This window comes from Melospiza melodia, chromosome 13 (genome assembly GCF_035770615.1).
Source record: "Melospiza melodia melodia isolate bMelMel2 chromosome 13, bMelMel2.pri, whole genome shotgun sequence".
Taxonomy (NCBI): Eukaryota; Metazoa; Chordata; class Aves; order Passeriformes; family Passerellidae; genus Melospiza; species Melospiza melodia.
The window spans coordinates 20766804-20792875 of NC_086206.1; the positions used below are offsets into that span (position 1 = coordinate 20766804).

Sequence of the window (26072 nt, forward strand, 5' to 3'; positions counted from 1 at the left end):
TAAGTTCACAAAACTTTGCTTTTTATTATTTGAAACTGGAAAAGGCTCCTTGGGTAACAATGATCAGGTGTAAAAGTAACACACAGGGCTTGCTCAGCTTTCCAGAACCTGCAGTGAGGCAGGCCAGGTGTTCATTTCATACATCCCATTCCTCTCAAAGCCACCAAGAAAAGAACAGGCAAAACCCCAGCCTTTGGACAGGTGAGGTGGTTAAAATGCAATTTCTCATGTTCCACATGGATATTTGTGGTGGTGCACGTCCAATGGTTTCCCCCCACTGCCCTCTGTACAAAGCAGGGATTTATGTTTCACTTTCATTTTTAATACTTTTATAGAGACTTATCCACACTCAAAACCTACAGGAAATGCCCAGATTAATCCATCAGTGTCATGTTAAAGTGGTGAGTGCAAAATCCACATGGGAAGGGGGAGTAATCAATGACAAAACAAAAGTGCAGATTGCTTTAATTAAGCTAATGAACACAGTCAGAGCCAAGTGCTCTTTGCCTCAGAAGTTCCAGGGATTGCAATCCCAACAAAAACCAGAACCACACGTTTTAGTTCAGCACACAAAGCACCCAAAGGTCAGTGGCACTCCCAGTTTGGTACCTCCCTCCTCCACTGCACATCCCAAATCATGAATTCCCTGTCCCACTGGAAGGGCAGCGGGAGCCTTTGGAGGCTGAACAGCACAGAGCATCAGTGGCCACATCAGCAGCCAGCTACAAGACAGAGTTAACACATTACCATTCCCTAAACTAGCAAGTTGAGCCTAGACAACCCATTTCCACACAACACCCAACACTCCCATCGAGTTCCACTAGGTTTAAATGAACAAAAAGCAAGAAGAAGTCATCCTTGTTGAGAAGTGAACAGGAGCCAGCTGCGGTCTGGGCCTTTCCTGGGAGCTGGCACCTCCAGGCACGTTTGCACACAATTAATTCCCTTTTTCCCCAGCACACATTTCCTAAGGAGCTGCCCTCCCACTGCTGCTGTCCCATCCCAGGGCAGCTGTAGCAGCTCCCCCACGGAGCTGACACCCAAATTCACAAACAATTCCATCCCTTTTCCTCCTCCTCAGTGAAATCCAGCCTGACAAACCCCCGTGGAGGGCAGTGAGTGCCCCCCAGCCTCAGCACAGCACTTTCACAGCTCTCAAACCAGGCAAACAAAGTGAGGCTTGGATGTTCCTGTTTTCCAGCTGGCCAAATCCATGTGTTCTGACAGCACAGGGAGCAGGATGGAGCAGAACCCATCCCACATGAACCAGACATTTGTCCCCAAGCTGTCCCCAGGCCAGAATTCAGCCCCAGGTCTTGCAGTGGCCACTGGGGCTCTGCAACCTCCCTGCAAAGGCTTTGTTCAATCCAAAAGGCTCCTGCCAAGAGCATTCCCACCCCTGACAAGTTGTTTTCCATCTTTGCCAGCACTTCCCACCCATCTGGGCTGAAGGAATCCAGCCAATTGTCCCCAAGATTTCCTGCAGAGCCACCGGGACGGGGAGGCGGCGGCAGCAGAGACTCCTCACCATCTGCAGGGCCCCAGCACACATCATCCTGTCAACAGCTCTCACAGGGATCCCAAGGGCTGCAAAAGAGGGGCTTGGGGAAGCAGAGGGCAATCAGGGCTGGTACAGCCTGTACCCAGCACAGCAAAGCCTGGCCTGGCAGCACAGGGAAAGCAGGAGCATCCCCAAACTGCAGATCCTGAATCTGCCTCCCCTTTCCCCAAGGTTCCGGATTTTAATTCCATGTTATCCTGCTTTGCTCTGGAAGCACTGACAGAGCCATGCACAAAGGAACAGGCACAGGAGCATCCCAGCATCCCCAAACCCATCTGCACTGGCTGCTCCCCTCAGCTCTCCTCACCCTCAGCCAAAGCAGAGGGAGTTTTCTTCTGAAATGCCACAAAAGCCTGCCAGGCTTGGAGCAGCAGAAGGTGAGAAAAGGCATCAGAGGAATATTAATACAAAATTTGCTATTTCCTTTGCTCCAGACAGAATGGAGCCAGGGGGTAGCTGCAGTTTTCCCTTTAATCAGGAATTATCCTGACATTTTGAGGCCAGCCAGGTGAGTTATAAATAAAGAGATGCCACTACAGGGGCAAGGCAGAGCTGGGAAAATTCCCACAGGGCATCAGCCCCCACCAAAGCCCTTCTCTCCTGGCAGGTTTGGCCATCAGGAGACCCCTGGCACTGCCACTGGAAAGGCTCAGAAGGGACAGGCAGCCTGGAGCAGAGCAGATGCACAACCTGTGCCAACAACAAACAGGGGACACCTTGGCCAGGTGACACAGGACAGAGGCTACACACAGGTCAGTACCTGGGAGAGTGACTCAAGCCTCAGGTACCTGCAGGGCAATCAATGCAATCTGGATTTTAACCTCCATTTAAAAAAAATTAATTGTAATTTAAAAGCTGAAAGCAAAAATTATCAAGTCAGTTGTGTAAAACTTTAGGATTTTTTTGGTGGGGATATTAAGTGGGGAGGAAACTGCAATCAGAGCTACAGATGCAGCTGAAGAAGAGCTGGCTTTAGGGACAGGCAATGGGAACAGCTGCCCAAGGGGACATCTCCCATCCCTTTGGGCTGTCAGACACAAGGCAGAACTGCAGCAGCCCAACAGCAAATTCCAATATAAACAGACCACTGAGACACCTAATAAAGTCCTAATCACAGAATCATTTAGGTTGGAAAAGACCTCTGAGATTGAGTCCAACCATTAACCCAGCACTGAACACCTCCAGCTGTCCCAGAAACCTGCACCAAACTGGAAACCTCTGTGCAGCCCAGGCAGGAGCAGCACAAGGCTGGGGTGCCAATTGCAGCTCCAGCCCCTCTCTGCCCACCCAAGGCACACAGAGCAGCCCCTTCCTCCCTCCCAGCCCTCTGAGATCCCAGCTGGTTCCTCCTTCTGCAGGAAATCTCACAACCACCCTGCCTTTCCCAGCTCATTCTCCAGCCTGAAACTGCTCCTCACCCCAACACTGAGGCACTCCTCACAAAGCTGCAGGAAACAAAGCAAAAAGTGCCCTAAATCACCTTCAAATTCCCAGAGGTTTGGAGAACTCTGTCCAGAGAGACAGGAATGAATCCTGTGACTGACATGAGCTGCTGCTGGAGCCTGGCTTCTCACACAGCTGAGGGAACACACGAGAGCCAGAAAAAGCAAAAAGCCCTTGTGAGAGTGAGAACAAAAGCTGCTCACAGGCACTGGAACCAGGCAGGGACTGAAGCTTCTCCACAGAAGGGGCCTGAAACCTCCCAGAGCAGGTCCAGACACATTCACAGACCTAAAACTGCAGAGCTGTAACAGCAGGGGTTTGTTAGACACTGATGTGGGGAGAAGAGAAGGGACCTGGAGTTTGTCATCACAGCCAGAGGGCAGCTGCAGCAAAGGGCTCGGTCAGTGCTGATGGTTCCCAGCACCACTCACAGCCTGCAGATGGCTGTGAGCACCACTCACTGGCCAGGGTTTTCCTGCACAGCCAAAGGGAACCTGCTCCCCTCCTGCAGCACACAATTCCCACCGGAGCTCACATCTGCCACAAAACCATCTGGGATCAAACAGTGCAAAAGAAAGGGGAAAAGGGCTCTGTGAGTGGGGCACAGCACCCACCACTCCAGCAGCCACAAGCCACACAGTACAAGGACAACCCCTTGTCACTCTGCACTCTGAAGGGCAAACCTGAGCAGGAATGGCAGCCCTGGGGTCACACAGGACCTGTGGCACCTTCTGCTGCCCAGCTGGAGCCTGCTGGGCTCAGCTCACACCTGGGTTTCTTTTGGCTCCTTCCTGTGCCTTTTCAGATCCACTCTACAAGAGAAAACCTTTCAGGTACAAACCAGTGTAACACATCAGAGCTTTTGCTGTTTACACCCATCTCCAGTCCCACACCCAGCTCCTGAAAGGAGAAAAAATCATCTCTGGTCTCAGCCAGACCTGGAGCTCCAGGGACAGCACATCCATCAAGCTCCAGAAGCCAGGCCAATGCTGCACACACTCATCTGCAGTGGGGATCCTGCCCTGGCTGAGGGGATTCTCCAGAGGAAACCACACACTGCAATGAGCAAGGATGAAGTTATCACACCAACCTCTCCTGGCAATGCTGCACCCACAGAAAGGCTCTGGAGAGGAGGATGTGCTTTGTCACTGCCTGTTCCTCTGTCCAGCTCTGACCAGAAGTTGGGTTTGTCCCAATACATTCCTGTTTTGCACTAAGGAAGGTGTGTTCCCTCCTCTGCAGGATCCTTCAGCTCTCCAAAGCACAGCCTGGGAAACAAGGACTGCTGGGAAGCAGCGTGGAGTGGCACAGAGGAAAGGGCAGTCAGGGAGGGCTGCAGAGGGATGTGTGTACATTTGGGGTACAAAGGCTTTATTCAAAGTGCATGCTTCTATCCAGAGGTACCGAGAGCGAGGATCCCCGGCCAGCCCGGCTGGGGAGCGCAGCAGCCTTGGCCACCCCGGGCCCTGTCCTGCACCACAAACACCCATCAAGTAGCCAGGAACTGAATGTTCTTGAGCATCTCATCAAAGGCCTCCTGGGAGGGTGCCTGGGCGTTCTGGAAGGAGACCTTGATGCGGCTGTAGAGGCTGAAGGATTTCAGCTCCAGCCAGATGAAGCCGAAGCGATCGTCGTCGAACAGCACGAACACCCCCGGCGTCCTCTCGGGGCTGGTGAAGCCGTGGCCAGCAATGAGGCCTGTGCCATAAAAACTGCCAGGGGATGAGGACAAAACAGGTGTGAGAACAGCCAGCACCACCCAGTGTTTAGTTACAAATCAGCACAAAACTCTGGTGAAGGCACTCTGACAGAAGAGCGAGGTTTACACTCGGTTTTTCTATTGAGACAAGGAACTCCCCGTTGTTATTTTCAAGTTCCTGCTTTGGGTTATCCTAATTAGCACCTGCACACCAAAGCTGGGTTTTTCAGTAGTTCAGCCCCCAAACCCATCTGAGATTAACTTGTGCAACTCAAGGATCAGCACAGGTTCAATCCTCCCAGGCACGTTGAGAGCGCAAACAGACACGCACAATTCAAGGGAGAGAAAAAATCTAAAAAGCACAAAAATCTACCAGGACCTGAGGAGGAATAAAGGTCAGGCAAAGCTCTGAGCAAGCAGCAGGTGGAGCAGGGCTTTATCCAAACACAACTGAGCTGTGACAGCAGGAGCCTTCTGGGATTAACCAGCTCTGGGTAGGTTTTTCCACGAGCACAGATGTTTGGCTGAAGGTCACCTGTCTAAGCCTCAGCTTTTGGGCTCTTTTTCCACACTTCATTTAGTGTGCTGCTTCACCAACTCCAGCTCCCATTCAGCACAGCTCTCTGCATGCCTGCACCTCCTGCTTGGGGTGCTCAGCACCTGCCAGGGCTGCCCCAAGGCACCAGAGGCCAGGGAAAGGTGGGAGAGAGCACTGTGTTCCCACAGGCAAGGAACATCAATGACACACATGGGAATGGGAAGCAGCTTCAACAGTTCTAAATATATGAGCTGAGCAGTTCTGGGACATAAAACACACCAAAAAAAAAATGGGGGCGTGTGGAATTGAGGAGAGGTGCCAGCTTCTGAAGTAAATCTAGCAAGGAAGTGGGATGGCAGATGACAGCATGGTGAGAGAGGGAACAAACCAAAGCCTGGGAAACTGGGCAGCAGAGGCAGGAACCAGAGATTGTGGTTGGAAATGTTCCAGGTCCAGCCTGACCTGGAAATGTTCAAGGTCAGGCTGGACAGGGCTTGGAGAAACCTGGTCTAGTGGAAGGTGTCTCTGCCCCTGGCAGGACTGGAAAAAAAATGGGATTTTAGGTCCCTTTCAACTCAAACCATTCTGGGATTCTGTGAAATCTGAGCCCAAGGGGCTGGGAGACCCACAGGCAGGTAAAGGGCACACAAATACAGGACACATCTCAAAGATTTCCCCTCCCTTTCAAAAATGAATCAGCCATAAAAGCAGCAGTTACCAGACGCGGCAGGTGCGGGGATAATCCTCATTCCTCGAGATCACTCCCGTGGGCAGCACGAAGGGCTGGGAAGCCGGGGCCTTGTCCTGGGTCGTCCCCTCAGCCCCAGCTGCAGTCTCTTCCCCCTCAGCACCCTCTCCTCCCAGGGGGCTGGCAGGCTGGGAGGCAGCCTGCTGGGAATGCTCCTGCTCCTCCTGCCGCTGCTCCCGCTCCTGCTCCTCGCGCCGGACCTGCTCCTGCACCTCGAGCACCATGCGGGACAGCTCGCTGAAGTCACGCAGGGTCTCGACGTCAGGCAGCTGCAGAGGGTGTGCCAGGTCTATCTCCACAGTCTGCTGTCCAGCTGGGATGTTGGGATCTCCCTAGGGACAGGAGGGAACAGCACAGCTGCACACACCAGTGCTACAGAGCCATCACCTGAGCTTGTTAGTAGTTCACCCTGTTCTACAATCACCAACTGGCAATAAAAAAAAAAAAAGAAAACAACACTGCTTGGACCTTTTTCGCCTTTACCCTTCCCAGAAGCAGAATTTTAAATCAAAAGCTGTACTTGCAAGGGTGAAAGAAAGTCAGAGCTGCAGCTGCAGAATGCTCCCTGCAGGGAGGAAAGGAGCTCCCCTGCCTGACTTCAGTGCAGAGCTGCCAACATCTGGTACCTGCTCCTCACACACACACAAGGGATCTCCAGTGACCTGCTACCAGCTGCTCACAGCAAGCAGCTGGAAGGGAGAGGAAAGGAAGGGGGAGCCAGGAACACTTTGCAAAGCAGGTCCTGGTCACTGTGTGTGTGCTGAGATTCACCCAGTGCCACCAATCCCCACGGGGAACAGCTCCCAGACAGAAAGCTCTCCTGCACACCCACTGAGAACACCTGCACAAAGCACCTGAGAGACAGGAAAATGCACTCACAGTGATCTTGGTGCCCTTGGCTTTCTTGCCATGGAAGCTGAGCATGACAATCTCCAGCCCGTGGCTCCCGTAGGTGCCTTTGAAGAGGCCTGGCTGGATGAGGTCCTGGGGGCTGCTGGGGGGGAGGTAGATGCGCCGGTACGTCAGGCAGTTGCTGTGCAAGAGAAAAACATCACAAAAATCAAGAAAAAACCCTTCCCAGCAGCACTGTGCTTGCATTCTGCTCCTCCAGCAGCTTGGGGATGTTGTCAAGACAGGCAGGATCTGTGTTTGCAGCAAGCTCAGGATTTGCTTTAGAGCTCTGCAAGCATTTCCCCCCTCCCTCCCTGTGCTGCTCTCCCCATCATCCTTGTGACCATAGCAGGAGATTCCTGCAGCAAGGAAACTTCCTCAGCCCTTGAGATTCCCAGAGAACCTGAGAGTGAAGCATATTTAAACATCTGCTACAGTGAGGTGCCTGCTAATAGAAGCATGGAGAGCTGGTTAAAATCCTCAGTTTCTCAGGGACTCTCTAATTCCTGCACTACAGAGCACACTGACTAATATGGATAATAGCCAGACACTCCTTGGGATCACGGGCATTTGCTCTGTCTTCAAACTAAACAGAGTTAAATGACTCAAAAGCACCTTACTGTGCATAGTTATTGTGAAGAACTTGGAATCCTATTCCTACTGCTGTCATTCCACCTCATCTCCCTGTACAGCTGGGAAGCAATGCAGAGACACAACATTCCTCTGGCTGTGAAAGCCCATGGAAAACCTCATCTCAGGGAAAAATGCTGCAGAGTGTGCAGAGTGTGAAGTTGCAGCAGCCCTTACTCATATTGGCTGGTGTAGATGAACTTCATCAGGATGAGCTCCTGCATGTGTTCATGGAAAATGTCTTCCAGCGTCCGACCCCACTCCTCCCTCAGCCACGTCCGGAATTCCTGCAGCACCAGGAGAAAAGGGGGAGGATGAGGCCACTTCAGTGATGTGCCCCAGGGTGGCTTCAGGGTGTGACTCTGTGACACACATTTCACTGGCAGAGCCACAGACAGGGCACCTCCTCTGCCAAGGACATGGAAACGTGGCTGGATTTGGGAACAAGTTTGGAAATATGCTGAACAAAGAGTGATTATGGTGATCACACAATAAACAGGCTCTCCTTCAAATAAATCCCAGGTAGAAGCATAAACCTCCTCAGAATAAAGGCATGAGCATGGGCTGTCACTGCAAAGTGGCTCATCTACTCTTCCTCTCACAGTAACTCATTTGTGTGCCCACAAGCTGACTCCTGTGCCCTGTCCTGACATGCTCAACATAAAAGAAAAAAGCTTTTGAAAAGCACTGAAGGTTTAGGAGGTTAAATCCTGCTGATTTAATACTGATGCATCTAAATCCAAAGGGTGCTTTGAAAGCATCTCCTGAAGTACCCCTACTGCAGCTCTGACAAGTTAATACCCTGCCATGAGTTGGTGTGATAACAGCTTACACTGAGATAGCAGCCTGCCAAGTGATATCCCAAACCTGCCTCCTTTATCTTCCCAAGCCAGATCCTCCAATTTCCATAAAGCCACGCACACTTAACGTGGAGCTTTGAAAGTATTAAAGCATTTCTCATCTGCTCCAGCACCAGAAAACACTTAACTAAACCTTTCACCCAGCTGTTTCCCATTAGCAGACAGACATTTTCCAGCACTCCTCAGAAAGCAGCTGAAATATCAGATTTGTCACGTGGAACCAGCTGGAAGCAAACAGCAGTACCTGGCACAGGTATTCATCCTGCCATTTCTACCTGCATTTAAACACAGCTCTTTCAGTCAGGAATCTGCCTTGCTGGGCAGAGCTGACACACACAGGAGAAACAACCAAATGAGGCTTTTAATCCCTCGAGCAAGGCAAGCAGTGGGGAGGTGCCTCACTGTGCAGCAGGTATCCAAGTGCAGCTGGTGCTCACTGTGTTTGAAAGATCTTAATTAAACAGACAGCAATGGCACTGAGATCAGAGCCTGGAGTGCTGCTGACCCTCCCTGGCCAGCTCTGCTACCAAAACAGGAGGAAGCTGCTGGGGCTCAAAGAGCACCTTGACACAGAACTGCCTGAAACACGGAATGAGCCAAAAGCTCCCAGCCTGGGGGTTCATCCATGCCCAGTCACACAGAAATGAGAAGGGCAGCAGCTGAGGGGGACACACAAAGGGGCTCAGTGAGAGCCCTGGCAGAGCACTCACCTCCTGCCTGCCCCCTGACATCCTGTGGTGATCCGTCTGGTTGCACTTGGTGGAGAACTCGTCCTTCTTTACGATCTGCAGTGACCAGGGAGGAGAATTGAACAGGTTACACACCTGTCTAGAGATGCTTGGGATGATGTAGCTAAGACTGCTCCCAGTAAATGCTTTACAAAACAAACATTACTGGATTTACTACAACAGAGAAATAATTCACTGCCACCCAGTGCAGCAGCTACAGAACAGAGAAATAAAAGCAATAAAACCTCAATGCACTCAAATGAAAATAACAGTTTTAAGCTGCTTCCCTATTTCAGCTTCCTCCTTCAAAGAAAATCTGTCAGGAAGCTTTTCAAGGCATCCAATGGATGCTGCATCCCCTTCTCAAGGTGTCACCATGGAGAGCGCTGCAGAACAGGTCTGTGTCTGCCTGGGCACACTCAGCAGCTGCCCAAGGCCAGCTTACACATCCTGGTGCTCCCAGCCCAACAGAAATCAGCACAACAGCCAGGGAACAGATTCAGGGCAGGGAACAGCCCACACAACTTGTCAGACACATAATGAGAGTAAAGCTGCTGCCCACACACACAGCAGGGTGGTGAAAGCCATCTCTCTGAAATAAAATTCCCCCAGCTTCCTGATGGATCCATTTCCAGAGCCAAAGTGCACACAAGGGAGGCAGAGCAGCTCACCTGGATGTGGCCATTATGAGGTCCCTTGTGGCCATACATGCACTCCACCGTGGCACATTTCCTCTCCATCAGGTGGATCCTGAAGAGGGGCTTGAATCTCATGGGATCATCCACGTGAGGGTCATGAGGGGGCAGGTACATCCAGCCAATGATGAACAAACCATCCACCTGCACAGGGACAGCACACAGAGCCCAGGGGATCAGCTTGGCACGATTCCTTAGGAGTCTCTCTGAGGCCTCTCGCGGCCCAGGAGCTGCAGAACAGTTTGCTGCATTCCCACACAGCTTTCCAGCCACTAACCCAGACCATATGCACCCCCAGGCTGAGGAGGGTTTCTTTACAAGGCTTCCTGCACCACTGGAAAAAGCTCAGGCCTTTATTGCTGCAAATGACTTGCCTGGAGTGCAGCATCCAGAGGGAAAGACCACACAGCAAGTCAAGCTCTAATTGGTTGAGAGCTCCTGCTGGCAGATATTCTACTTCCCATGATTATCCCTGCTTTTTAGATGAGGAATTATTTAGTTTTATTACTCAGAGAACACAGGAAGCAGCTCTCCTCTACTGAGGGGCACAAGTGGCAGCCCCTTCCTGCACACCTAACAATCCTTTCCCTCAGGATAGAGGAATTTCTCTTACACAGGCAGGATATTCTCCAAACAGAGAGACCTCAGACAAAGTCTTTACAAGGTCACAGGGGAAGTATTGATGCAGTTGGATGCCCTCTTACACCAGTTCATGCCCCAGAATCTTGCAAAACCCAAAGGCCTCGTGATTTGTTCACTTCAGGCTGGCAGTTTGGTGAACCCTGGTGCAGAGAATGAGAGCTCCAGGCAAACTCCTGCCTCAGCTCTCACAGCCCAGAGTCAAATGTTGTTCATTAACTGCTCTCAGCATCACCAGAGCTGCCAGGCTCCACACATCTTGCACCAGTGTCACTCCACACCTGATGCATGAGTCTCAGGGCTGGGGTAAAGATTTGCCAACCACACAACTGCAAAGCCCTTTGCAAAAGGTTCAGCTGCAGGCAGAGAAAATGTAGTAAATGAACAGATTTCTGTGCCAGCCACTGGAATATCAGTGTCAAACTCAAAATCAAGCCTGATCATGTTTTCCACCTGCTCCTGGGGCTGTTTGGTGTGGAGCTGAAATATAAAAGAATTGTCTGGTGATGATGAGAATAGCAGAACCATTCAGGCCGGAAAAGAGCTCCAGGACCATTGAGTTCAGCCTGTGAGCAATCCCCACCCACAGCAATGAGTGCTACATCCACTCCAGGGATGAGGATTCCTCCCCTGAGCAGCCCCCTCCTGTATTTAACAACCTTTCCTGTGAACCAATTCCTCCTGATGCCTAACCTGAGAGAAACCAGCAAAGAACCACAGAGCACCCTCTGTGTCCAAATCACCCACTCAAGGCTGACTGTTCAGACCTCTTGGTTGTCTGGGAATCGTTGGCAGGCGTGGAAAGTGTGAAAAAGCAGCTCCCAGCCCCAAAAGGCCCAGGGTGAGGCCCTGACTCACCACCACGTTGAGCAGTCCCCCGTAGGGCCCGATGTCCGGCTGCCACAGTCCCAGGATGTGCCGGTAGCGGTGCAGCACTGGGGAAAGGGAGACACTCGTCAGCACTTCCAGCCCAGAATCTGGGATGTGGGGAATGAAATCCCTGCTGCCAGGCGGCATTCACTCAGGAAAAGTGATTGTGGACAAGCTGAGCCCTCCCCCAAGCTCACACAATTTGTGTTCTTTATTCCCGGCCCTGTGGAATTCACCTACCTCAGGAATTCCCAACAAACTTTTGCAACACAGGCCCATTAATGCAAATCACACAATGTAATAACCAGAGCTGAAAACAAATAAAAGCATCTGCAACCTCCAGTTACCAAAAATGCACTCAATGCTCCACACTGCAAAGCAACAGAAAACAGGGAAGGGCGGGAAGGCAGGAAGGAACAGGGAAATTGGAGGATTTTGAAAGCATTTCACTGCCTTGTGTAGACAAACTTGGCTCCAGAGTTAAGCATCCTCAGAAACAGCCACTGGGAGCAAGGGCAAAGCACTTGGATCACTCCAGCTTGGGAATCTGGTGGTGTGGCCACATCAGTCACAGCCTTAAAAATTCTACAGAAGCAGCTACACCTCAGCAGTGGCCAAAAGCTGCTTCCAAAACCCACTCAAAATCTACTCTAGCAGTTGAGGCTTCCCTGTTTCTCATCTCAAGTCCCTCCAATCCCACCTAAATAGAGGAATATTTTCAGCAAGCAGGAAATAAGGGCTTTTACAGAATGATCTTAAACCTCCTGTGGTGAGGAAAGCTTAGAGATGGGATCCACCTCCAGTCCTTACACAGCCATTCCTCTGTCCATCTAATTCCCTTTTGTCCTTCTGGTTTCCTCACACAACCAGCAATCCTCAAAAGAAGGGATTACACACTCTGGCATTCTGGGCAGGAACAGCAGCACGCACACTGCTTCCATGAAGAAATTCCTTCTTCCATGGTAGGAAAAATTTCACTGATTTTTCAATGTCCATGGCCAACTCAGAGGGCCACAGTAACTCACTGTAACCTCCAGGACTGGCTTGAATAACAGGGTTGGGTTTGCATTAATTTAAAACAAGAATTGTGTTTCAGTGCAGCTGCTGCAGCAGCTTTGGTGCATTAATTACTTCAGACAGCAACAACTACAGGAGTGGTTTTATTCCACCAAAAGCAAGAACTTGCACAGGAGTTCAGGATGGCAGGGAGGGACGTCCAGAGCTGGTGCCAGCTGGCCTGGAGGAGCCTTTTCCTGGGCAGTAAACAATTTCAGACTGGCCTGGTTTCACCCAGGGAGCCAAGGGCAGCACAAACAACTCTAAGGCAAGCAGGCAAACCCCATTCCCAGCTCAGCAATTACAGGATAATTAATGGCATGAGCTGCTCCACCCACCACACTCTGCCTTCTACGCTGCCTGCCACAGAGCTGATAAAACCCAGCCATTTTTAATGTATTATTATTTTTTAGGACAGAAAACGAAGCTGTCCCAGGGGGATGGGGATGTCTCTCCTAGCCCAGCTCCTGTTAGCAGCAATTTCAGGAAACAGAGCTGAGTCCTGAACACAGGAGGCCAAAATAAATGCCATTCACTTCCAGAACTTACTGGGGAAATGCTGGTGCTTGGCCAAAGGCCCAAACAAGTCTCAAAACACAGCTCAGTTTTCAGGCCTGGGCTGTCTCTGAGCTCCAGCAAAACAGCAGCTAATATTAACTGCAGGGAAAACCTGATGAATTCCAGCTCTGGCTGCTCCTGGTAGGACACAGGATGGATCTGGCATCTATTTCCCCTCCTGCTCCTCGAAAGAAAACAGCACTTGGGTTTTTCTCCAAGCTTTTCCACTGCCTGTGCTCAGCCCTGGAGAAGCCTCCTGCCAAAAGGAGCAAAACCACATCCACTGGATGCTCCAGGACAGCCTAAACCCAGGCTGGATATTCCCCACGTTCCACAAACAGCTCTGCACACCCTCCAGATGGGAAGGGGGCTTGAATCCAGCAGGGAATGCCAAGCTCCCACGGACAAAAGGCTCCCTGGGGCACGTCCTGACCAGGAAAGATCTAATCCACTGCAATTCCCCCAGATTCCTGGATGCAGGAAGGTCTCAAGAAGCCAAATGAGCTGGAGCAATGAAAGCAGTGCCCTGGTTGGTGACACCTGACCTGCTCGTGGGAAGAGCTCAGAGTAATCCAGGGGAGCTTAAACCCCTGGGGAAAGTGATCTGAGCTCACCTGGCTGACCCTGCATGAACAGGAACTAGGGAAGAGTTGCATGGAAAATCCTGACAGCACAGGAGGGGAAAAAGGGGAAATGGGCCATTGCATCTTAAACCACATGGGCTCAGAACCACTGAATCATTCAGGCTGGAAAAGACCTCTAAAATCACCAATTCCAACCATCCAAGCTTCTCTCCAAGAGAAAAGGGGCACATCAGAAATTTGGGGCTGCAGCTAAAGAAATAACAACTGAGGGAACAGCACTAAATGCCATTTTTAAGTTTGGAGCAAACATCCAGTCTCCAAAGGAATCCATCCTGCAGCTTGGATTTGCTTCTCCATCCCATCCAGCTCCAGAACAGGCATCCCAGGTTGCCAAACCCCAAACTTTGTCCCAATTCCTGCTGTAGCCCGGCTGCTGGTCCATCCTGACTCACATTAAAGGCACCACCTCCCCTGCATGGTCCCTGCTCAGTTGCTCCCCTCAGCACAGGGAATTCTGCAGCATCCACTGATTAATGTGCGTGAAAAACTCCATTCCCAAGCAGCAGTGGGTTAGGAACTGCAGTCTGCCAAACTCTGCAGACCCAAAGGAGCATCAGAGACAGCTCAACACCCCCTCTAAATAAACACCAAATAGTCCTGGCTTCCTTAATTGATGTAAACTAATCAGTCCTTCCCCCTCAATTCCTGCTGAACACTAACGTCCAAGGGTTTAACTATTCCTCCCTCAACACAACTTGAGGAGGGGAAAAAAGGTTATCCAAAGTGAGGAAGGCAAATCACAATGTTTAAAACATTAGCAGAACGTTTCCTAGAGACAGAGATGGTGCTTGAAAGGATTGAGTGTGCAGGGGGGGAATTACTGTGGGAACACTCAGCATTTTCCCTGGAAAGGGCTGTGGATTTCACTGTGGACTGTTGCTATGGGACATGAAAGAATATAAGCTCACTACCATTCTCAAGGTGAAGGAAAAAAGGGAAGTTTATTTTCTGACTCCAATATTTATAGCTTTACAAAAGTGACAGCGGTTGGAGGGTGACAGTGACACCTCTCCAATGACACTGGTCAAACCAACAGTCCATCAACTCTCTCTTCCTCCATAAAGGAATGCGAAACAATGAGTTATTTACACAAAGTGTGTGAGAAAGTTCACTACAAGAACGTCCACATCAGAAAGCTTAGAAAATCTTAAAAAACCAGGGCGACAGTGAACCTGCCCAGAGGGAGGCCTCACCTGGCTATCAGAACTCTTTCCTCCAAGAAAGGAGCAATTCCCAATGAGCAGAGTGAGAGATGCTCCAAGAAGCTCCCCAGGACACCCCAGCAGCCCTCAGTGCCCGCCCTGCTGTCGCTGTCACCCCGCGGGGTCTCGGCGCTCCCGTGACACACTCCGGCCACCCCTGGTGGCACGTCCCTGCTGTCCCAGGGCCAGCCCAGTGCTTTGCCCCGGGGCAGGGCACAGTCCATGCAGCAGCCTGGCGTGCTGGGGGCAGCAGCAGCAGCGGGTACGTACGGCAGGTGTAAACATCTCTGTACTCCATGTGCTCGTAGTCGGGCAGGATTCGCATGAACCGCCCCGACTTCACCCGGGGGTTTATACCTGAACAGACAGAGCAGCGTGAGTGCCAGCAAACTCTGCTCCACTGGCACCAGCAAACACCTCCACGGATCTGCATCAAGCATGCAGGGAAGCCCAGCTCTCTCCTGACTTTGCTTCCAGTTGTTTCTGTCACCCTCAGCCTCAGGGTTTTTCACACAGAGCTGCTCCAGGTTCCCACAGACATTATTTACAAATGGCATCCAGGGAACTCCAAGTGGGATCAAAGTCCTTCCTCAAATGGCATCCAGGGAACTCCAAGTGGGATCAAAGCCCTTCCCCAAACTCTGCACTGCTGCCTCAAGAAGTCACTGCATGGGCCTTGCATCAGTTCTGCTTTCAGGCACCTGAGCTCAGTTCCCATTATCCCCCAGCATTTCTCACAGAAACACACTCAGGGAATGGAAAATGCAATAATCCCAAATTAACTCCTGTGCAATTAAAGAGGTTTATGGGACAGTAGAGAAATGGGGTGACACCAGCAGCAAACTGCTCCTGGCACAGGGCAAAGTGCAGGATCTGAGCTGAGCTGGGGCACCATGAAAGGCAGGAAGAGCTGCCAGGCATTCCCACTTTGGGGTTACCATCCCTGCATGGGATTGCTGGGTGGGTACAAACACAGATCCTACACAGAAGGGCAGGAAAGGCCATCTCAGGGGTGTTCTCACACATCAAGTGTGACCCTTTGCTAATGGATGCCATGGATTTGAAAACTACTCATGGAAACTTATGTGTGAGACAGATTTATTGCAGGTTATTGAACGAATAACCTGCTCACACTCTGGAAAGCTGGAAACAGTAGGAATGTTTAGGAAAACATCCCACAGGCTCATCTCTCCTCAGCCTCCCTGCCCACAGCCATGGCTGGGAGATACTGGGCTGGAGAGTCACCACTGTCCTGAGCCAGTGAAGCCATTTTTACCCACAACTTGTGCATAAAAAGCACTAAATACCACTTCAGGATCTCTGAACCATGGAAGATATGTAGTAAAAAGGACTGCAGGTCATGAAGAGGTGTTGTGCCACTTAAAAATGGCAACGAAGAGCTGAGATCTGACGTGGTGTGTGCTGTGTGGCTGTCACCATACCAAGATATGGGATTAAATGGGAATTAAGGGAGGCCTCAAGGGTTAATGGGATTCCTTTGGGGACATCTGTGTGCTGGCTCAGCATCACTCAGGCCTCCCAGCCAGGAAAATGAGGCAGTTCCATCCCTAGTGTAGTGTTATAGGGAAAGACAGATATCAGGTGATGAAATAATTTTCCTGTGGATGCTCAGCACAGTCTATTAAAGATGGGATTAAAGCTCTTCTACCTCTTCTTCTTCCTAGCTTTAAGATCAATGGGTCATTGGTGTTTCAGGGTTCTAAAGGGTCCCACACCCACAGACATTCCCAAACACACAGACAGCTCCTGCCAGACTCTCCTCCTTCAGGGAATGCTCAACCCTTTCCCACTCTCCTACAGCCATTCCCTTTCACTGAGCTCCAGGCTTAGAAAAAATACCTGTTAATTCCTTAGCAAGGTCTGAAAACAGCAAAACAGGATGAAAACCCCTCAATAAACTTCATTTAAAAATGAAACTCCATCCTCTTTTCCCACCAAAAAACTGGGAGGCACAGAAATCTCAACTCCTGGTATTAAATAAAATTCCAAACACATCAACTTCCCAATGAAACCCCTGCAAGTCAGTTTGGGCAACTTCTGCCACCAAAGTTGAATAAATACTCATCATTTCTGCGCTCTCAGAACTGGAATTGAGCAAGGTTTGGATTGGATTTCTCACTTACGTTTGGCGTAAACATCTCGGCAGGACACTCCTGTGATCTCCAGCTTCCTCAGGTTCTCACACACCCCATATTCTGCAACAACACAGCAAAAAAGGGTCAACTCTGGCACAAAAAGGTCTGGAGCCTTGACATCAACGACTGAGATCTGATTTGTGCTTTCTTGAAGCTTCCAAAGCACGCCAAAAATCTGATTTTCGCTTTAAAAACCTGATGTGATTCCGCTGCAGATCCAAAGACATTTCAGAAGCAATGCCTGCCACAAGCACACCCAGCAAAGTGCCAGCTGCTCACATCTCAGCCAGGAGGAGTGTGAAATGCGGGAGACATCCCCATTGCAGCTGGGATTGTGTGCCTGCTCCCAGCAAGTCACCGCTGTGTGCAGCAATTATCCTCCCTCACTGAGGTACCCGACAGGGAAAACTGCTTATTAGGATCCTGAAGGAAAGGTCACAGGCTCAAAAAAGAATGAAACACAGACATAAAACAGGCCCCAGCATGTACAAATATGGTTACACTGAAAGCAGATCAGATTGAGACAGGGCTGCTGTGCAGTCAGATGCCTTTGATTGCTTCCAGAACCCCCTGAAAACAAAGGGACTTGGAGATCTGGGAGCAGCTTTGAAGCAGAAAATGAGATTCTCTTCTTTTATTTTCAGGAAGTCAACGTCAAACTTCTAAGAAACTTCAAAAAAATAAAATAAAAGCAAGTACTAATGTCCCTATGCCAGGAATTCTCAGAAGAGCAGAGGGAGGAATTGAGAGGAGGGAGATCCCAAAAAATCAGCAGTGACAATGCCACCCTGCTGCAGTGACCCTGACAGATCTGAGCACAGAGACATCAAAGACATCAACAGCACAGATCAAACAGCAGCTTTCCTCAGCAGCACAAACACCTGCCAGATATTTGACACCAAACCGTATCTCTGCAGACCTTCATCAAGCCATTAAATTCCAAATTTATCCTCAGCTGAGCATCCTTGAATCAACAACTGTGGCCGTGAAGCACCACCTAACGCTGGAAACCTGCTGCAGGAGAACTCAGCTTCCAAACATAAGAAAAGCAGGAGTTTCCCTGAATAAATTCAGCCCCCTCCTGTCTATAAATGCAAGCAAAGGATGAGAGAGGTTTAGTGACAGCCTGTCTCCAGGGAATACCCATCCTGCACACCCTGGCTAAGCAGCAAGGGTGACAGGGGCACAATAAACACGCTGCCCTTCACCAAAAGATGCCAAGGGCAGTGGCAGAGTGGCAGAGTCCCTGCTGGAGGGAGCTCTGAGGGCTCCCAAGGTGGGCTGGGGGAGCACAGTGAGCAGAGCTGAGCTGGCAGGGAGGAGAGCCCAGCACAAACAAAGCACTCAGGGCTGGGGCTCTGCCAGCTGAGTGCTGCAGAGCCACCGAGAGCCTGGCAATGCAGAGCCACCCTGGCACAGCCCTCCTGGCTCCCAGCTGCCCTCTGCACGTGAGAGTGAGGGGTGAACACATCCAGGGGGTGTAAACACATCCAGGGAGGGCAGGAACAGTGTGCAATGTCCCCAGCTGATTGGAAAGTCCTTGGAAAAGGGCAGAACAGCAGGGCTTGGGATCAGGCGACTCTTGTGCACCTGAACAAAACTCACCTGCCCCAGGGATGCCTCAGGTTTTAGTTTTTATATTTTTCACATTCTGTGCTGCTTTAGTGTGTGGGTCTGGGCTCACATCAGGGGATGCTGAGCTCTGTGCACAGAGCAGGGACACAAAACAATTCCTGCTCCAGCTGGGCACCAAGGACAAATGATCCAAATCTCAGCCCCAGGAGCACAAACACCGTGGGCTGGAGAGAGAAAAACAAGCAGGGTGGGACTGCAGGGGCTAAAGCTGGAATGGGACAATGAACTGCAAGGTGCAAATGGAGCAGAACTGATCCCAGGGAGAGACCCCGGGAGCGCTCGAGCATTTTGGGGCCATTTTGGGTCATCCTGGGTTCATTTTGGGACCATTTTGGGTCATCCTGGGTTCATTTTGGGGCCATTTTGGTTCATCCTGGGTTCATTTTGGGGCCATTTTGGTTCATCTTGGGTTCATTCTGGGATGATTTTGGTTCACCTTGGGCACAGCTCTGGCTGGGCTCTTGTGCTGCCCCAGGTGGATCCATTGAGGAGACCCTTTCAATAAATCCCTGCTTTATTCTGTAGCTCTGTCCAGCCTCTGTTCCAGCTCAGCCTTCCCAAGGCATCAGCAGGACAGGTGAGAGGAGCCCTGGGCACTGCAGGCAGGGAAGGGATTTGGACTGCAAATCCCAGAGGAGACACCTGGAGGATCCTCCACAAATGGAATCCCCAAGAGTGACATTCCCTCTTCCCACAGTTCCCCAAAACCTTCTTCCTAATCCATAAATCCCTCAGGTGAGTGCCATGGGAGAGCCACCAGCAGCAGTTTCCTCCAAATAACAACCTGGGAAGGGATTTGATGTCACAGCTCCATGACAACCTGCAGTGAAATTTTATGAAAGCCAAACTGTTATTGAAGTGCTTGTAATTCCAATCTCACCTGGAAAGATTCAAATAAACTCCTTTAAATAATACAAAAATTGAAGATTTTTATATTGCTACACATTATTTGTCACTAGATATCCAAAAGAGTATTATAAAAAAAAAATCCCATCCTAATGTGGTTTAAGACTCATTTTATAACTAATTCTTATCCTGTTTTGGTCAGCAAACAGCTACAGAGAGTGAAAATGCCACAGTGATGGCTGAGCTCCATAAGTGCATTACTGCAGCTCTTCTGACCCAGCTGCTCACACCAGCATGGCCATTTTATGGGAAAAAATCAATTTTTTGGCTCACAGTGCCTAAAAAAAACCCCCTCCAAATATCATAAGCAAGAAAGGCCATCTCCTTCTAACCCAGAAGGCAAGAGGAACATAAATAAACAGCAAGTAGGGCTCCAAGATAATGAGAGAAAAATAAATCTGGTAAGGATTTCTTTACAGAGAACAGAAATCCCTTTCCAAGAAAGCTCTGAAGGGCTCGAGCTTCCTGGAAAATTCCACTTCAGTGCAATTAAATCTATTTTAAGGAAACGTATCTCAGTGCAAGAGCTCACTGAGTAAAGTATTTTTATTTTAAGGAGTTAATAGACACCAAATTCACACCCCTGGAAAATGGCTGTTTAATCCTGCTGGCAAAGCAAGGATGGAAATTGGTTTTCAGGTTCCCAGTGACCAGCTGGAAAGGTGGCTGGTTTATGAGGAGTGCTGATTCCCCAAACACAGGGACATGCTGCTGTTTCCATGGCCACACACACGGGATTTTAGGGACTGGAAAAGCAATCTCCATTTGCTATGAGCTGCACCAACACTTCTGCAAGTGGCATTTATCATTTATCCCCTGCCCTGCTCCAGCACTCCCAGGCCTCACATTCCCTGCTCCTCCCCAACAGAAGCTGTGTCCCCTTCACCCTGCAAGGACCAGTGTGGGGTTTAAAAGGTTGGGAATAACTCTGTGCTCACATCAAAGCCCAAATTCCTGCTTCTCTGCTGCCTTTCCCAGCATGGCAGCCCCAGGGAGCTGCTGGAAGCTGCACATCCACAATTCAGAGGAAATGAGGATGTCTGGCAGAGCTTGATTCCCTTCACCATTACTGAACTTCCACTGTGTCCTGGCTAATCAAATCTTCCAATTATCCCTGGATAAATGCATGCTCACAAGGCTGGACATAGAATAGAGAGGATAAAAACTCAGTGGAATATTCCAGATATCACAAAAATGGGGGATTCTCAGGTTAGCAGCTCTGAAGTACCAGCTGGACAAATGTGGAATTGGTTTCTCCTTTCCAAAGGTTGAGCAATCAGATTAAAACACATCCACTCCTCTCCCAAACATTTCTCCAGGGGAAGGCCTGGGGGTACCATCAGGGAACAGGAGATTTCAATATTGCATTTCTGCAGTAAATGCACCCAATTTGTGGAAACCCTGAAGCAGAGGAGGGGCAGCTTCAGCTGCAGACAGGTCTGAGACTCTCTGAGGGGTGGCTGAGAGTGCTGAGCAGTGAGGAACTGCCAAGCACTGCCAAGCTGGGGTTCAAAAGCCAGGAAAGTCATCAGAGATGAAGAAAAGCCAGACTAACACAGCACACAACGTTTACACATCACACCAAGGCAGTTTGGAGCCTTGTGACCTATGAAAGCCACCCTCACCAGGGGACAGCTCTGCAAGAAATGGTTCCTGTTGTGGCAGAATTGTGCATCAAACTCCTGCGTGGATGCCTTGGAGTCTTTAAGAGTCGAACCTCACCCAAAAGTCTCCTCACTGAGTGTACAAACCACATTTCCCACCCTTCTTTCCACACAACCTGAAGGTCACAAACTTCAGCACCTTGGCTGACATTTTCCAGCAGGCCCAAAAGCTGCTGGAGGTTGTTTTCACAAACAAAAGCTTTTTCTTCCAAGCTCTAGAACTGGTTATTCTGCATTGCTGCTCTGTTCCCAGGTGCTCTGCTGCACTTGCCCTGTTCTGGTTAAAGATGAAAGAAATGAAAGATTAAAAATGGACTATGAGGTGTTAATCAAGGTAGGTCAGGCCACCAGCCAGGGTGACATGACTTTAATTCTGCTCCTGCTGCAGGGATCAGCAATCTCCTATTTATAGAAAACATGGAAGTGACTGCAACCCTCCCCTTGCCAAGGAAGCAATCCAGAGACATTGTTTACCCCAAACAGTTGCAATGATAAAAGGACAACAGCTCTGCCAGTGTCACACAATTCCCCCTGCTGCATCCCAGGGCTCCAGCAGCACAAAAGCCACTCCACCTTCAGGCAGACAATGCTCTGGACACTTGGAATAAATCACAGCATGTTTTCAGACTGATCTGCAGCTGGGCTGGCCCAGGGCAGAGCAAGACATCAACACTGCAAGGACTGAGGGCTCCATCCAGCTTGGGGCACAGCCACAACAAAGCACTGCAGCAACAGCTTCTCCCAGAGCAGCTCCCCTCTGTTCTCATTGTTCCAGGGCTCTTCCCTGCACTCCTAAAAACAGCAGTGCTTTTGCACATGCAGCTGGCAGCAGGATGAAGCTCCCCAGTCACTCCTGGAACACGGTGCTGGGCTCGGATGATCCCCGTGGATCCCTTCCAGCTCAGGATATTCTGTGACTCCACGATCATCAGAGTGAACAAACCAGCAGGGCACACGTGCTCTGGTGCTGTTTTTAGGACATGCAGCCTCACAACAAGGCTCAGGCAGACACAAACACACACACTTAAACACTGAGCTCAGATGGGAATTAAAACTGGTTTTGGAAAATATTACAAAAAAAATCACATTTTATGTTTACATTTTACGCTTGACTATCACACAGGGTATGGCTGTGCAGAAACACAGCACAGAATATTTTAAGTTTTAAATGTGTATTTATGTACCAACACCTGATGTTTACCTATAAAATAATGCCCAATTTTATCCTTGTGTGTACAACCACTCAAAGTTACAGTCCTACCTCAGCAGGGAATGCAAAGCACCACAAACAGCCTGAGAAGTCCAGCTGAGGAACTGCCTGGAAAACCAGAGCTGGTTAAAAGGTTCAGAATGAGCTTCACCATGGCCAGGAACTGCCCCTTATCTGCTCAGCACAGCTTGGGCACAGGATCCTCCTCAGCCACCAAAGCTCTCTCTGACACTGCTTGGAATGGATATGTTGGGAAACTGGAGACATTACATGCAAACAGAATCAAAATTTGGTTTATACACCTCTCACCTGGCAGTTAGCTAAGGGGGCCATAGACAAAAGTGTTGTCTTGATACCTTCCCTCCTGTCCAGGTTAGTTTTAGCCATAAAAATTCCACTGTTTCCTTCATTTCCTTAAATTTCAGCTGAGCTTTATCCATTGGAAAGAAAATCCCCAGAAAAGACATGAATTTGATAAATAAATGTAAATCCCCATCAGACCTAATTCAGTAAGTCTTTTTACAAGCCAACCTAGCCTAGAGTTACAAGTGACATAAATTTCTATATACACATTTTGCCAGGATCACAACCTATTAAAATAATGAATCAGTGAAGTTTTGCAAACCATTCATCAAACACACAAATCTCCACATCACTAGAGAAGTATAAGCAAAGAATTAACACCATTTCATTAGCCTGTCTCCTAAAACCAGTGGTTAATTATTGGGACAATGCTGAACTATGGAATAATGCTTTGGTTTACATTTTCCAGGTGCAGCCTTTGTGCTGTCCAAAGGTTCTTGGATAGTGCTGATAAGGCACAAATTCATTCCTGCAAGGTTTCAGGCATTCCAGCAGATCCCACTGCAGGCAGCCACTGACATTCCCAAATCTCTCATCCCCGTGCCCTCTCTGCTATTAGAAACAGAAAGCAGACAGGAAAATACACATGACTTCATGTGCTGGCAGCAGGAGCCCCTGGCAGGATGGCAGCGCTTGGAGAGAGGATGAGCACAGCAAGGCAGACCTCGGGAGGTGGGACACGACTGAAATAACAAACAGAGGACACAGAGCACAGCGGTGGGAGGAAGAGGATGAGGAGTAAGGAGGGAGAACCGCAGCATCGCAGAGGAATAAACACCTCCCAGGCCTTCACACTACTGCAGCACAGCGTCCTGGCACCGGAGCATTCCTGGAAAACGCACACCTGGACCTGGAACCTCTCCACACTGTGTACTCCCCAAAGGCTCTGTATTTCCCCACAGGCTCTGTACTCCCCCAGAGATGCCCCTACCCAGCCCCGGCCTCTCCGGACGCAGCTCCCGGTGTTTCCCCCGTGGTTCCAGGAATCCCAGGGTCCCCCCTTTCCTCCCCGGTGCAGGCGCTGAGCATTCCCAGTCCTCGGGATTCCCCAAGGACATTCTACATGGAGGCATCACCTCCCATCCCACTCCCCCGGGGGACACCCCCAGCTCGATGCCCTTTGCCTCAAGTCAAGCGCCACCACCAAGGGCCGGTGTCCCAGGGGACCCGAGCCGTGCCCAGGTCTCCTCCCCGCACACATGGAGCCCTGCGAGCATCGGCCCCACAGCCCGCACCCCAAATGTGCTTTCTACCCTGCACCTCCAGCCCCTCAGGGTCCCCAGCCCATCCCCTCCCCGCTCAGCCCCGGCCCGGGCGGCCCCTCGGGCGGGCGGTACCTTCGCGGCAGCGCCGCCGCCAGATCGTGTCGGTGCGGAGGATGCGGCGGAAGGTGGTGCAGACCCGGGCCAGGCTGGGCAGGTCGGTACCGGGCAGGGAGCCGAAGATCTGCACCAGGAGCTCCGGGGGCAGCTCCAACAAGGACAGCGGGGCCCGCCCGGCCGGGCCGGCCTCGACAGAAGGCGGCAGCGGCCGCCCGCCCTCAATGCGTTCTGCGGCTTCATCGTCCTCCGTGACGGCCCCACCTCCCGCTTCCTCGGGGTCCGTATCGGTGTCGGGCTCGCTGTCGGCGTTGCCGCGGCGTTGTTCCCTGGCGGCGCCGCGCCGGCGGCAGCCGCGGGCGGGCCCCACGCCGCACAGCCGGGCACACACGGCCATGGCCGCCGCCGCTCTGACGCGGCTCCGGGGCGCGCCACCGTGCCGGCCGCTGCCCGTGCCCGCCGCTGGCCCCGCCCACTGCAGCGCTCCGCCAATCAGCACCGCCCACCCCGCGGCTAGGCCGCGCCCACCGCGCGGCTCCTCCAATCAGCGCCTCCGCATCTAGCCGCGCCACGCCCCACGCAGGTAGCGGACGCCTGGTGCCCAACCGACACAACCAGCGTGCGCGCCCCCTAGCGGGCGGAGGGACCGTGCGCATGGCGGGGCCGGTGCCCGGTAACCGCCGCGCTGCGGGCCGGTGCGGGGCTGGGGCCGTGTTCGCCGCGTCCCGTCACGCTTCCTGCTCCAATCCCATGAAAAAAACAGACACTCCCTTTCCTTGGGAAAGTCTGGCTGCGGGAGAGGAAAGAGAAAAAAAAAAGGAGGAAACCATCTTTGCCCCGTGTGAGGATCGAACTCACGACCTTCAGATTATGAGACTGACGCGCTACCTACTGCGCTAACGAGGCTCCTCGAAAACCTGGCTTGCGCGCACAGCTCTTGTTCTCGGCCTCCGCCTTCTCGGGCCATTCTTGGTGCTCTTGTCTTCACCGCCATTCCCGGCGTGCTGCCTGAGAAACCTCTTTCCTTACAAAAAATCTCATTTTCTGCACCTCTTTTGATCGTTTCATTGTTCTTTCCCCCATTCCTTCTTTCCCCTGCTTCTCTGCCAGGCAGACCTCATGTCTTTTCGAAAATGGCTCCTCTTTCCCACAGTGCTCTGCAAGAAATATCTTGGGTTTTGTCTTTTTTTGTATTTTTTTATTTATTTTGGAAATGGCTCCTTTTTTATTCCATGTTGTTCTGCAAAACAGCTGCAGAGTCCTTTGGGGTTCTTAAGCATCCTCATCCTGCTGGCCAGGAATAGACTGTGAGGGCTGTGCTGACAACAGGCTCACGAAGAAATCAAATTGCTTCCACATAATTAACAAAAATTAGAGGCAGCCTCGTTTGCTGTGAAGAGACGCTGTTCAGCTGGGATTTCTGCGGTGGAATGAGCTCCCTGCTCTCAGAGAGTGCTGAGCACAAGAGGGTCCCCAGTGATGCTGGCTGAAGTGCTGCCCTGAATCCTAATGCAGGAGCCTCACCCTCAGTGAGGGTCCCACGGATGCAGTCGCCATGACAATCGAGCAACAAATCCCCAAACTAGCAGAAGAAGGGAAAACAGAGATTTAATTGATGCAGGAAGTCTGAGAGCATCGCCCACGAGAATCGCTGCAGGGAGGCTGCTCTGCAGAGCAAGGAGATGGCAGAGGATGAAGGAGGAACGCACCTTTGGACACTGTAGAATCCCACAATGGTTTGGGTTGGAAAGGACCTTAAAATCATCCCATTCCACCCCCTGCCATGGCAGGGACACCTTCCACTGTTCCAGGGTGCTCCAAGCTCTGTCCAATCTGGCCTTGGGCACTGGCCGGGATCCAGGGGCAGCCACAGCTGTTCTGGGCACCTCCCCAGGGAACAATTCCTATTCCCAATATCCCATACTTCCCTGCCCTCTGGCAGTGGAAGCCATTCCCTCCATCCCTTGTCCCCAGTCCCTCTCCAGCTCTCCTGGAGCCCCTTGAGGGGCTCTGAGCTCTCCCTGGAGCCTTCTCCTCTCCAGGTGAGCACCCCCAGG

The 26072-nt window shown here is 51.0% G+C and overlaps 1 protein-coding gene and 1 non-coding gene across 9 annotated transcripts; both read right to left on the reverse strand.

The window, feature by feature from the left end:
- On the reverse strand, positions 1-24412 carry FBXO31 (F-box protein 31). Of its 8 annotated transcripts, none has more exons than XM_063168157.1 (10): positions 24034-24412; positions 16907-16978; positions 15033-15119; positions 11291-11367; positions 9770-9937; positions 9081-9155; positions 7688-7797; positions 6869-7022; positions 5960-6321; positions 1-4716 (listed from the first exon to the last, which is right to left on the reverse strand). In XM_063168157.1, exons 1-10 carry the CDS (start codon positions 24410-24412, stop codon positions 4494-4496), a joined length of 1707 nt encoding a protein of 568 aa, XP_063024227.1. In that variant the 3' UTR covers positions 1-4493. The 8 variants fall into 8 exon arrangements, with proteins under 8 accessions (XP_063024227.1, XP_063024229.1, XP_063024230.1 ...); XM_063168159.1 differs by lacking the exon at positions 24034-24412 and adding an exon at positions 17175-17311; XM_063168160.1 differs by lacking the exon at positions 24034-24412 and adding an exon at positions 17198-17300.
- Positions 24413-24848: 436 nt separating this feature from the next.
- On the reverse strand, positions 24849-24921 carry TRNAM-CAU (transfer RNA methionine (anticodon CAU)). The gene has a single exon. It is a non-coding gene; the product is annotated as a tRNA-Met (tRNA).
- Positions 24922-26072: the final 1151 nt, after the last annotated feature.

Bases quoted from the DNA above. Each gene is read 5' to 3' on its own strand.
- FBXO31 (XM_063168157.1), bottom strand. From the start codon at position 24,412: ATGGCCGTGTGTGCCCGGCTGTGCGGCGTGGGGCCCGCCCGCGGCTGC. The intron at 9,156-9,769 runs GTGAGCTGCTCT...TGGTCACTGCAG, and splicing joins CTCATAATGGCCACATCCAG to ATCGTAAAGAAGGACGAGTT. The intron at 6,322-6,868 runs GTGAGTGCATTT...TCCTGTCCCTAG, and splicing joins CCAAGGGCACCAAGATCACT to GGAGATCCCAACATCCCAGC.